The sequence below is a fragment of the Ammospiza nelsoni genome, chromosome 26 (assembly GCF_027579445.1).
Source record: "Ammospiza nelsoni isolate bAmmNel1 chromosome 26, bAmmNel1.pri, whole genome shotgun sequence".
NCBI classification, from domain to species: Eukaryota; Metazoa; Chordata; class Aves; order Passeriformes; family Passerellidae; genus Ammospiza; species Ammospiza nelsoni.
The window spans coordinates 2,058,979-2,071,994 of NC_080658.1; the positions used below are offsets into that span (position 1 = coordinate 2,058,979).

Genomic DNA, 13,016 nt, shown 5'->3' on the forward strand with positions numbered 1-13,016 from the left:
TCCCCAAATTGGTGCCCAGCGCGGTTTTAGGGCTGGGGGTGGGGGGGGGGGACCCCAAAAAAAAAACACCGGAGGGAAAGGACGGAGAGCCCCAGGCAGGAGCAGCCCCCGTCCCCATCCCGGATCCAGCGCTCTCTCGGGACAAAAATCCGCTTCTTCAACCCCAAAAATCCTCATTGTACCCCCAAAGCCACCCCAGGGAGAGACCCCCACACCCCGATGGGACAAGCTTGCCCTAAAATTGCTCATTTTCCCCCCAAAACCTCCTCAGGGAGAGCCCCCCACACCCCGATGGGACAAGGCTGCCCCAAAAATCCGATTTTTTCCCCCAAAAACCTCTACAGGGTAGCACAGGAAGAGCTCCCGCCATACTCTGATGGGACATGACTGCCTCAAAAATCCGCTTTTTTCCCCCCGAAAATCCTCCTTTTCCCACAAAATTCCTCATTTTCCCCCCAAAAACCACCGCAGGGAGAGCCCCCCACATCCTGATGGGACAAAGCTGCCCCAAAAATTCGCTTTTTTCCCCCCCAAAACCACCCCAGGGTGAGCACAGGAAGAGCCCCTCATACCCTGCTGGGACAAGGTTGCCCTAAAAATCCGATTTTTTTCCCCCAAAACCTCCATAGGGTGAGCACAGGGAGAGGCCCCCATACTCTGCTGGGACAAGGCTGCCCTAAAAATCCTCATTTTCCCCCCAAAAAATCCTCATTTTCCCCTCAAAAATCCTCATTTTCCCCCAAAAATTCCTCATTTTCCCCCAAAAAATCCTCATTTTCCCCTCAAAAAATCCTCATTTTCCCCTCAAAAATCCTCATTTTCCCCTCAAAAAATCCTCATTTTCCCCTCAAAAATCCTCATTTTCCCCTCAAAAAATCCTCATTTTCCCCCAAAAAATCCTCATTTTCCCCTCAAAAAATCCTCATTTTCCCCTCAAAAAATCCTCATTTTCCCCTCAAAAATCCTCATTTTCCCCCAAAAAAATCCTCATTTTCCCTCAAAAATCCTCATTTTCCCCTCAAAAATCCTCATTTTCCCCCAAAAAATCCTCATTTTCCCCACAAAAATCCTCATTTTCCCCTCAAAAAATCCTCATTTTCCCCCCAAAAAATCCTCATTTTCCCCTCAAAAAATCCTCATTTTCCCCTCAAAAAATCCTCATTTTCCCCTCAAAAATCCTCATTTTCCCCCCCAAAAAATCCTCATTTTCCCCCAAAAAATCCTCATTTTCCCCTCAAAAAATCCTCATTTTCCCCCCAAAAACCACCACGGGGAGAGCCCCCACACCCTGCTGGGTGTCCTGGCAGTGTCCCCTGTCCCTGTGGGACAATCCCCCCCCCCCGTGTCACCTCCCCCCCCGTGTCACCTCCCTCCGGCTGTCGGAAAGTTCTCGATTCTTCCTCCCCCCTCCTCCCCCAGGACGGGATTTTCCTGTCCCCAGCCCAGGGACAGCTGCAGAGAATTCTCCACCCTCCAGCAGCAGCTGGGGGGGCTCCGGGTCACCCCAGAGACCCCAAATTGGACCCCCCATACATGGAAAAGCCAACCCTGCTCTCCTGGATGGAGATTGAACCCCTGGAGGGGTCTCTGGGTGGTTTTGGGGGGCTCTGGGTCACCCCAAGGACCCCAACTCGGACCCCCCATACATGGAAAAGCCAACCCTGCTCTCCTGGATGGAGATGAAATCTCTGGGGGTGTTTTTGGGGGGCTCCGGGTCACCCCAGAGACCCCAAATTGGACCCCCCATACCTGGAAAAGCCAACCCTGCTCTCCTGGATGGAGATTGAACCTCTGGAGGGCTCTGGGGGTGGTTTTTGGGGGGCTCCGGGTCACCCCAGGGACCCCAAATTGGACCCCCCATACATGGAAAAGCCAACCCTGCTCTCCTGGATGGAGATGAAATCTCTGGGGGTGTTTTTGGGGGGCTCCGGGTCACCCCAGAGACCCCAAATTGGACCCCCCATACCTGGAAAAGCCAACCCTGCTCTCCTGGATGGAGATTGAACCTCTGGAGGGCTCTGGGTGGTTTTTGGGGGGCTCCGGGTCACCCCAGGGACCCCAACCTGGACCCCCCCATGCCTGGAAAAGCCAATTCTGCTCTCTTGGATGGAGATAAAACCCCTGGAGGATCTGGGTGTGTTTTTGGGGTCACCCCAGAGACCCCAACTTGGACCCCCTCATACCTGGAAAAGCCAACCCTGCTCTCCTGAATAGAAATAAAACCCCTGGAAGGTCTCTGGGAGTGATTTTGGGGTCACCCCAGGGACCCCAACCCAGACCCTGCCCGTGCCCTGCTCTCCTGGATGGAGATGAAATCTCTGGGGGTGTTTTTGGGGGGCTCCGGGTCACCCCAGGGACCCCAACTCGGACCCCCCATACATGGAAAAGCCAACCCTGCTCTCCTGGATGGAGATTGAACCTCTGGAGGGGTCTCGGGGTGGTTTTGGGGGGCTCCGGGTCACCCCAAGGACCCCAACCCGGACCCTGCTCCAATGGGATGAAGATGAAACCCCTGGAGGGGTCTCTGGGTCACCACAGGGACCCCAACTTGGACCCCCCATATCTGGAAAAGCCAATTCTGCTCTCCTGGATATAATTTAAACCCCTGGAAGGTCTCTGGGAGTGATTTTTGGGGTTATCCCAGAGACCCCAACCCGGACCCTGCTCTCCTGGATGGAGATGAAACCCCTGGAGGGGTCTCTGGGTGGTTTTTGGGGGGCTCCAGGTCACCACAGGGACCCCAACCTGGACCCCCCATACCCAGAAAAGCCAACCCTGCTCTCCTGAATAGAAATAAAACCCCTGGAGGGGCTCTGGGGTTGATTTTGGGGTTATCCCAGAGACCCCAACCCAGACCCTGCCCGTGCGCTGCTCTCCTGGATGGAGATTGAACCTCTGGGGGTGTTTTTGGGGGGCTCTGGGTCACCCCAGGGACCCCAACTCGGACCCCCCATACATGGAAAAGCCAATTCTGCTCTCCTGGAGAGAATTTAAACCCCTGGAGGGGCTCTGGGGTTGATTTTTGGGGTTCCCTTCCAGCCAGGATCGTGCCCGGGGTGATGGTGGAGGCGGGCACCGTCACCTGGCACTGCGTGGGGAGATTGGCACAATCACGGCATCTCCTCCTCCTCCTCCTCCTCCTCCTCCTCCCTGCCAGCTCCCCGGGCACCCCCTCTGCTCCCGGGAGGAGCTGCAGGAACCTGGAGCCACGGAAATTCCTGGGAATCCAAAAAAAGGGACGGGAAAACGCCTCAGAACCCCCCGAGAACAGCAGCAGCCTCACCCGAAACTCCTCAAATTCGGGCTCAGCTGCTTTTCATCCTGCTGGGATCCTTGGGGAGCACAAGGTGGCACTTCCAGAGGGTTTGGTGGCACTTCCAGAGGGCTCAGTGACACTTCTAAAGGGTTTGGTGCCACTTCCAGAGGGTTCAGTGGCACTTCCACAGGGTTTGGTGACACTTCAGGGGGTTTGGTGCCACTTCCTGAGGTTTGGTGGCACTTTCTGAGGGTTTGGTGACACTTCCCGAGGGTTCAGTGACACTTCCAGAGAGTTTGGTGGCACTTCCAAAGGTTTGGTGCCACTTCCAGAGGGTTCAGTGGCACTTCCAGAGGGTTTGGTGACACTTCCAGGGGGTTTGGTGGCACTTCCAAAGGTTTGGTGCCACTTCCAGGGGGTTTGGTGGCACTTCCAATGGTTTGGTGCCACTTCCAGGGGGTTTGGTGGCACTTCCAGAGGGTTTGGTGGCACTTCCACAGGGTTTGGTGACACTTCAGGGGGTTTGGTGGCACTTTCTGAGGGTTTAGTGGCACTTCCCGAGGGTTTGGTGGCACTTCCAGAGGGCTTGGTGGCACTTTCTGAGGGTTTGGTGGCACTTCCAGAGGGTTTGGTGACACTTCCCGAGGGTTCAATGACTTTTCCAGAGGGTTTGGTGACACTTCCAGAGGTTTGGTGACACTTCAGGGCACTCAGTGACACTTCAGAGGGTTTGGTGACACTTTCTGAGGGCTTGGTGACACTTCCCGAAGCTTCAGTGACTTTTCCAGAGGGTTTGGTGGCACTTCCCGAGGGTTCAATGAAATTTTCAGAGGTTTTGGTGGCACTTCCCGAGGGTTTGGTGACATTTCCAGAGGCTTTGGTGGCACCGCTGTCCCCGGCACTGTCCCGTTCCCATCCCAGCCATTCCCGCCCCGTTTTTGGGGCCGTTTGTTGAAGGAAGAGGCTGAGGCAGTTGGGAAACAGAGGGATTCTGTGTTTATCCCTGATTTTCTGGGAAATCCACCCAAAATCTGGCGGCGGCAGCAGCTCCAGATGGCGGCGACGCCTCAGCGCCGGGAGGCGGCGGCGAACCCGACCCGGGGGGGGGGAGGTTTGGGGGAAATTCGGGGGATTTTGGGGAAAATCGGGGGATTTGGGGGGTAATCAGGTGATTTTGGGGGGTAATCAGTTGATTTTTGGGGTAATCAGGTGATTTTGGGGGGTAATCAGTTGATTTTGGGGGGTAATCAGGTGATTTTGGGGGGATATCAGTTGATTTTGGGGGGTAATCGGGATTTTGGGGGGTAATCAGGTGATTTTGGGGGGTAATCAGTTGATTTTTGGGGTAATCAGGTGATTTTGGGGGGTAATCAGTTGATTTTTGGGGTAATCAGTTGATTTTTGGGGGTAATCAGGTGATTTTGGGGGGATATCAGTTGATTTTGGGGGGTAATCAGGATTTTGGGGGGTAATCAGTTGATTTTGGGGGGTAATCAGTTCATTTTTGGGGTAATCAGGGGATTTTGGGAGGTAATCAGTTGATTTTTGGGGTAATCAGTTGATTTTTGGGGGTAATCAGGTGATTTTGGGGGGATATCAGTTGATTTTGGGGGGTAATCAGGATTTTGGGGGGATATCAGTTGATTTTGGGGGGTAATCGGGATTTTGGGGGGTAATCAGTTGATTTTGGGGGGTAATAAGTTGATTTTTGGGGGTAATCAGGTGATTTTGGGGGGTAATCACTTGATTTTTGGGGGTAATCAGGTGATTTCGGGGGGTAATCTGTTGATTTTGGGGGTAATCAGGGGATTTTGGGGGTTCATTGGGTGACTTTGGGGGAGAATCATGCGATTTCAGAGGTAACCTGGTGATTTTGGGGTACAAGGGGGTGATTTTGGGGGATAACCAGGTGATTTCAGGTATAATCAGGTGATTTTAGGGGTTCACCTGGTGATGTCAGGGGGTAATCAGGGGATTTTGGGGGTTCATTGGGTGATTTTGGGGGATAATCAGGTGATTTCAGGGGTAACCACGTGATTTTGGGGTACAATGGGGCGATTTTGGGAGTAATCAGGTGATTTCAGGTATAATCAGTGGATTTTGGGTGATAACCACGTGATTTTGGGGGTTCATCGGGTGATTTTGGGGAATAATCAGGTGATTTCAGGGGTAACCAGGTGGTTTTTGGGGTAACCATGTGATTTTGGAGATAACCAGGTGATTTTGGGGGATAACTAGGTGAATTCAGGGGATAACCAGGTGATTTTGGGGACAACCAGGTGATTTTTGAGGGCAACCAGGAGAATTCAGGGGGTAACCAGATGATAACAAGGTGATTTTGAGGGTTCATCAGGTGCTTTTGGGGGGTAACCAGGTGATTTCAGGGGTTCACCAGGCGGTTTCGGGGGGTAACCAGGTGATATTGGGGTATAACGGGGTGATTTTTGGGGCTCACCAGGTGGTTTTATGGGATAACGGGGTGATTTTTGGGGGGATAATCAGGGGATTTGGGGGGATAACCAGGCCAATTCGGGGGTAACCAGGTGATTTTGGGGGGTAATCGGGTGATTTCAGGGGTTCTTCAGGTGAGTTTGAGGTATAATCAGGTGATTTCGGGGGTTCATAAGGCGATTTCAGACGTAACCAGGTGATTTTCGGGGCTCACAGCACGATCCCAAAGCAGACTCAGCCCTCCCAGTACAGACCAGTTTGGGCACAGCACAGCACCAGTGCTCCCATGGACACGTCCAGACCTGCCTGGACATGTTCGGTTCTGCCAGCAAGGGCTGGGACGAACCCTGAGCCCCCCGCCCTGCGCTGCCAGCGGGGCAGGGACACCCCCTAATCCCGTTTTAATCCCGTTTTAATCCCATCCCAGTCCATCCCAGTGCTCCCAGTATGGGCCAGAGCGGTGCCTGGACAGGTCCAGTTCTACCAGCAAGGACTGGGACGAGCCTGAACCCTCTGCCCTGAGCTTCCCACACCGCCAGCAGGGCAGAGACATCCCCTAATGCCACCCTAATGCCATCCTAATGCCATCCTAATGCCATCCCAGTTTATCCCAGTGCTCCCAGTATGGGCCAGAGCGGTGCCTGGACAGGTCCAGTTCTACCAGCAAGGACTGGGACAAGCCTGAACCCTCTGCCCTGAGCTTCCCACACCGCCAGCAGGGCAGAGACATCCCCTAATGCCATCCTAATGCCATCCTAATGCCATCCCAGTTTATCCCAGTGCTCCCAGTCCATCCCAGTGCTCCCTCCACGTGCCGCCCACATCCCCAGCGCGCATGCGCAGCCCCCGCCCAGCCCTTCCCGCCACGCACGCGCGGGCTGTACCATCCTACAACAACCGAGGGGGGAGCCGGGCAGGACCCACTCCTCTCGCACGCATCCCGAGTGGGTCTCGGTCTTTTAGATAAGCGGTCACGCGTGATTTTATCGCGTTTGTTCTTTTAGCGCGTTTCGGGTTGCGGCGAGGCCGCGGGGATGGGCGCGGAGGCGGGGGTGGGGTGGTACATCCCGCAGGCAGAGGGCGGGGTCAGCGCTGCCGCTGCGTCTCTCCGGCCCCGGCGCCGCCGCCGCCATGAGGTGGGAGCGGGGCCGCGGCCGCTGCTCGGGGGATAACGGCGGTCGGGAGGCACCGGGGAGGGCTGGAGGGGAGCGGGAGAGTGTCCTCAGAACCGGGGCGGCGTCCGGGCAGGGCTGGGTGGCGGCCCCGGGCGCTGTGAGGCGGCCGCGGCCTCCTGCGGCCTGGCGGGAAGATGGCGGAGGGGCGTGAGGGGCATGAGGGGGGTCTGGGGGCGCTGCTCTGGGGCACTGCGGACCTTGGATGCGCCCCTTGGAGCAGCGCGGGGCGTTTGAGAACCTGAGGGGGGTGAGGAGGGGTCTGAGGGCCGGGGGGGGGGATGAGTCCCTGAGGGGAGTGAGGGTCCTGAGGGGTCTCAGAGCGGGGTGAGGGTCCCGTGAGGGGCGATGCGGGACCCTGAGGGTGGTGAGGGGCCCTTGATGGAGTTGGGGACCCTCCCAGTGGGGTGAGGGTCCCTAAAGGTGGGTCAGGGGTCCCTGAGGGGGCTGTAGGGTCCCTAAAGGCGGAGTCGAGGGTCCCTAAAGTGGGGGTCGGAGGGGCTGTAGGGTCCCTAAAGGGGGGTTAGGGGTCCCTGAAGGGTGCAGACCCCCCTGATCCGTGCCCATTCCCTCGCAGTATGCTCCGGCTCCAGAAGAGGCTGGCCTCCAGCGTGCTGCGCTGCGGGAAGAAGAAGGTGTGGCTTGATCCCAACGAGACCAACGAGATCGCCAATGCCAACTCCCGTACGTGAGGGGATCTGTGGGATCCAGCAGGGAGCAGAGGTTTGGGGGAGCTCGGTGATGTCACTGAGTTTAGGTTGGTAAAGTCAGCGAGTGTGGGAAAGGTCTCCCAAAAGTTCAAGATTTGGCTTAGGTGGAATTCAGCAGGTTCTTTGCAGGTTAAAGTGGGGGTTTTCAGGATTTGCACTGAGGAGGTGCCTGGTGGTGTGCTCTGAGATAATGAGTGAGGGAATTGGGATTGTTGGAGGTTCGGTGGGAGAAACAGGAGGGAAAACAGACAGGGCTGTGAGGGGGAGGATGACAGGGGTTGGGAGGGGGAGAACAGGACTCTGAGAGGAGGGGGAACACAGGGCTGCGAGGAGAGAGGGAATAGGGATTGGAGGAAAGGGAGAACAGGGATTTGAGGAGAGGAAGAACAGGGCTGGGGGCGTGGGAGGGATCAGAGCTGTGAGGGAGGGGAAAAATGGAGTCCTGAGAGGGGGAGAACAGGACTGTCAAGGGGGAAGGACAGGGCTCTGAGGAGGGGGAGAACAGAGATTTGAGGAGGGGGAGAAAGGGATCCTGAGAAGGGGAGAACAGGGCTGTGAGGAGGGGGAACACAGAGCCCTGAGGAGAGGGAAAACAGGGCTTTGAGGAGGGGGAGAACAGGGCTCGGAAGAGAGGGAAAGCAGGGATTTTAGGAGGGGGAGAACAGGATCCTGAGATGGGGAGAACAGGGCTTTGAGGAGGGGGAGAAACAGGATCCTGAGATGGGGGGGAGCAGGGCTTTGAGGAGGGGGAAAACAACTCTGAGAGAAGGGAAAACAGCTCTGTGAGGAGGGGGAACACAGAGCTCTGAAGGGGGAGAACAGGGCTTTGAGGAGGGGGAACACACAGCCCTGAGGAGAGGGAAAGCAGGGATTTGAGGAGGGGGAGAACAGGATCCTGAGATGGGGGGGAGCAGGGCTGTGAGGAGGGGGAACACAACTCTGAGAGAAGGGAAAACAGCTCTGTGAGAAGGGGGGAGCACAGGGCTCTGAAAAGGGGGCACAGGGCTCTGAGGGGGGCACTGCCCTGTCCCCGGTGCTCTCCCTGCCCCGGGCTGGGGTCCCTGCAGCCCCCAGGAGGTGCCGGTGCCTTTGCAGGGCAGCAGATCCGCAAGCTGATCAAGGACGGGCTGATCATCCGCAAGCCCGTGACCGTGCACTCGCGCGCCCGCTGCAGGAAGAACACGCTGGCCCGCAGGAAGGGCCGGCACATGGGCATCGGTGAGTGCCCCGTGGGCATGGCACTGGGGAACTGAGTGCCCCATGCCCCTGGGAGCGGGGCAAATCCACATCGGTGAGTGCCCCGTGGGCATGGCACTGGGGAACTGAGTGCCCAGTTCCCCTGGGAACGGGGCAAATCCACATCTGGGAGTGCCCCGTGGGCATGGGAATGGGGAATTGAGTGCCCCATGTCCATGGGAATGGGGCAAATCCACATCGGTGAGTGCCCCGTGGGCATGGCAGTGGGGAATTGAGTGCCCAATTCCCCTGGGAGTGGGGAACTGAGTGCCCCATGTCCATGGGAATGGGGGAATTGAGTGCCCCAACCCCAGGAATGGGGGAATTGAGTGCCCCAACCCTCTGGGAATGGGGGATTGAGTGCCCCAACCCCTGGGAATGGGGGAATTGAGTGCCCCAACCCCAGGAATGGGGGAATTGAGTGCCCCAACCCCAGGAATGGGGGAATTGAGTGCCCCAACCCCTGGGAATGGGGGAATTGAGTGCCCCAACCCCTGGGAATGGGGGAATTGAGTGCCCCAACCCCTGGGAATGGGGAATTGAGTGCCCCAACCCCAGGAATGGGGAATTGAGTGCCCCAACCCCAGGAATGGGGGAATTGAGTGCCCCAACCCCAGGAATGGGGAATTGAGTGCCCCAACCCCAGGAATGGGGGAATTGAGTGCCCCAACCCCAGGAATGGGGGAATTGAGTGCCCCAACCCCTGGGAATGGGGAATTGAGTGCCCCAACCCCAGGAATGGGGAATTGAGTGCCCCAACCCCTGGGAATGGGGGAATTGAGTGCCCCAACCCCCTGGGAATGGGGGAATTGAATGCCCAATCCCCTTGGGAATGGAGGAATTCGTATCAGGGAGTGCCCCATGGCCCTTGGAGTGGGGAATTGAGTGCCCCAACCCCCTGGGAATGGGGCAAATCCACATCAGGGACCCCGTGCCCCTGGGAATGGGGGAATTGAGTGGCCCTGGGAGGGGGAACTGAGTGCCCAATTCCCCTGGGAGTGGGGGAATCCACATCTGGGAGTGCCCTGAGTGGGGAACTGAGTGCCCAGTTCACCTGGGAGTGGGGCAAATCCACATCTGGGAGTGCCCCAACCCCCTGGAAATGAGGAATTGAATGCCCCAACCCTCTGGGAATGGGGGAATTGAATGCCCAGTCCCCTTGGGAATAGGGAAATCCACATCAGGGAGTGCCCAATCCCCTTGGGAATGGGGAATTGAGGGCTGCATGTCCCTGGGAATGGGGGAATTGAGTGCCCAGTCCCCCTGGGAATGGGGGAAGTTCCCCATCTCACACAGCTGCTGCTCCCTCACCCTTGGCAATCCCGCCCTGGGTTTGGGGACACAGGAAACCCTGGCTGTGTTACTGATGGTTTCTTTGAGGGGAAGGGGAGGATGGAGAGCTTTGGGGTGCCTGTGGGGTTTTGCTGGCAGGAGTTTGGGCTCCTCCTGACCCCTTTCCCCGCTGCAGGCAAGAGGAAGGGCACGGCCAACGCCCGCATGCCCGAGAAGGTCACCTGGATGCGGCGCATGCGGATCCTGCGGCGGCTGCTGCGGCGCTACCGCGAGTCCAAGAAGATTGACCGCCACATGTGAGTGCTGGGCTGGGCTGGGCTGGGCTGGGCTGGGTGCCCCCAGAGCCCCGAGTTCCACTGCCACGGGCATTCCCTGCAACCCTGGCCAATTCCATCCCTCCCTGGGTAACTCCAGCCCTTCCTGGGCGACCTCAGTCATTCTCTGGGCAACTCCATCCCTCCCTGGCCATTCCCCAGCCATCCTCAGAGCAACCTCAGCCATTCCCTGGGACACTCCAACCATTCCCGTCCCTCCCTGGCCATTCCCAGGCCATTCTCAGCCCTCCCAGGGCAACCCTAGCCATTCCCTGGGCAACCCTGGCCATTCCCAGTCCTCCCAGTATGGGCCAGACCAGTCCCTGGACAGGTTCAGTTCTGCCGGAAAGGGCTGGGATGAGCCCTGAATCCTTGGCCCTGCCCTTCCCACACCACCAGCAGGGCGGGGACATCCCTTAATCCCAGTGCTCCCAGTCCATCCCAGTCTATCCCATCCCAGTGCTCCCATCCCATCCTAGCCCACCTCAGTGCTCCCATCCCAGTCCATCCCAGTGCTCCCATCCCAGTGCTCCCATCCCATCCTAGTCCATCCCATTGTAGCCCATCCCAGTGCTCCCATCCCAGTCCATCCCATCCCAGTGCTCCCATCCCAGTCCATCCCATCCCAGTGCTCCCAGTCCATCCCAGTGCTCCCATCCTATCCCAGTCCATCCCAGTGCTCCCATCCCAGTCCATCCCATCGTAGCCCATCCCAGTGCTCTCATCCCATCCCAGTCCATCCCATCCCAGTCCATCCCATCCCAGTCCATCCCATCCCAGTGCTCCCAGTCCATCCCAGTGCTCCCATCCTATCCCAGTCCATCCCAGTGCTCCCAGCAGGAGCTGATGTCCCCCCCCTGTGCCCCCCAGGTACCACAGCCTGTACCTGAAGGTCAAGGGCAACGTGTTCAAGAACAAGCGCATCCTCATGGAGCACATCCACAAGCTGAAGGCCGACAAGGCCCGCAAGAAGCTCCTGGCGTAAGTGCTGCCCTGGCAGGAGGGATTGGCAGGGATAAACCCCCCCTGTGGGGCATTTCTGGGGGGGGATTCCATCCCAAATGGGGCAAAACTGAGAAATGTGGGCTCTGTGGGGTTTGGGGTTTCACCAGGGGAGGGGAGGGATTGCAAAATCTTGCGGTGTCCTGGGGGGGAAAAGCTGAATCTGAGCACTCTGGGGTTCAGCAGAGACTCCAAACACCTGCTCCTGGATGGAGTGAATGGAAATCCCCAGGATCCAGCGGGGTGCTGTGGGACAGGAGGGCCTGGGGACAGGGCCGGGGTGCTGAGGGGTTGTTCTGGGTGTTTGGGGCCATTCTGGACGTTCTGGAGCTGTTCTGGGTGCTGTGGGGTTGTTCTGGGTGTTTGGGGCAGGGGGCAGGGTGGGGTTGTTCTGGGGCTGTTCTGGGTGTTGTGGGGTTGTTCTGGTGACGTTCTGGGGCTGTTCTGGGTGTTGTGGGGTTGTTCTGGGGCCGTCCTGGGGATGTTTTGGCTGTTGTGGGGCTGTTGTGGGTTTGCTGTGGGTTCCTCACGTCCCCAACCCCGCAGGGACCAGGCGGAGGCGCGGCGCTCCAAGACCAAGGAGGCGCGGAAGCGCAGGGAGGAGCGGCTGCAGGCCAAGAAGGAGGAGATCATCAAAACCCTGTCCAAGGAGGAGGAGGCCAAGAAGTGACCGGGGGCTGTCCCCGAGCCTGTCCCATCCCCAGGCCCCCAATAAAACATCCTGGACTCTTCCCACCGAGTCTCAGTGTCTGCAGCAGGGAGGGATCTGGGAACTGCTGGGGATCCCTGAGTGGGACCCCCTGAACCCCCCAAAGGCTCAGGGAGGAGCTGAGGGGCTGGAGCTCACATTAGGGACCCCCAGAGCTGGGTGCAGACCCCCCAAACTGCCCCAGGAGCTCCTTGCCACACGGGGAATGGCTGGACAGACAGACAGACACGGCCTGGATGAGCTCTGGGCCCACCTGGGGGGGGGTTCAGTGAGCTGGGGAGGGTCCCAGTGAGCTGGGGAGGGTCCCCCCCACCCCTGAAATGGAGCTGAGACCCCCACCCAGCTCATTACAGTGATGGGTCCGTGTGTGACACCCCCAGTGTGTGTGTGACACCCCGTGTCCTGTCCCAGTGTCACCAGGAGAGGACACAGCACCCACTGACCCCCCCCCCCACACCCTGGGGCTCTGCAAATGCCCCTTTTTACCCAAAAAGAGCCAAATCTGGCAGGAATTAAAGGGTTAAAGGGGGGTGGTGACAGGACACGCACGGGGGAGGGGTCTTGGCTGGGACAAAGGGGCTGGGGGAGCCCCCTGGTGTCCCCCCCCCTTGTATTGACAGCAATCGGAGCCCCTCCCTCCGCGCTGTTCATGTCAACCCCCCCCACCCGGGCCCAGCCCCCTGTCCCTCTGTCCCTCTGTGCTGTCACCTCTGCTCGCGGGGTGTCCCCCCCTGTCCCCACCCTGTCCCACCATGCTCTCCTGGCACAGCCAGCCCCGGCCACATGTACCCCCTGCCCGCCTCGGGGGTGCTCAGGTACCCCCCAATTCTGCTGGGCTCGGGGAAACTGAGGCACGGCCGAGCTCCCACCCTT

At 58.4% G+C, this 13,016-nt stretch overlaps 1 protein-coding gene across 1 annotated transcript; it reads left to right on the forward strand.

Annotated features, from left to right (window-relative positions):
• Positions 1–6,796: 6,796 nt before the first annotated feature.
• On the forward strand, positions 6,797–12,165 carry RPL19 (ribosomal protein L19). The gene is made up of 6 exons (XM_059489112.1): positions 6,797–6,843; positions 7,457–7,563; positions 8,685–8,807; positions 10,294–10,414; positions 11,303–11,413; positions 11,981–12,165. Exons 1-6 carry the CDS (start codon positions 6,839–6,841, stop codon positions 12,102–12,104), a joined length of 591 nt encoding a protein of 196 aa, XP_059345095.1. The 5' UTR covers positions 6,797–6,838; the 3' UTR covers positions 12,105–12,165.
• The last annotated feature ends 851 nt before the right edge of the window (positions 12,166–13,016 follow it).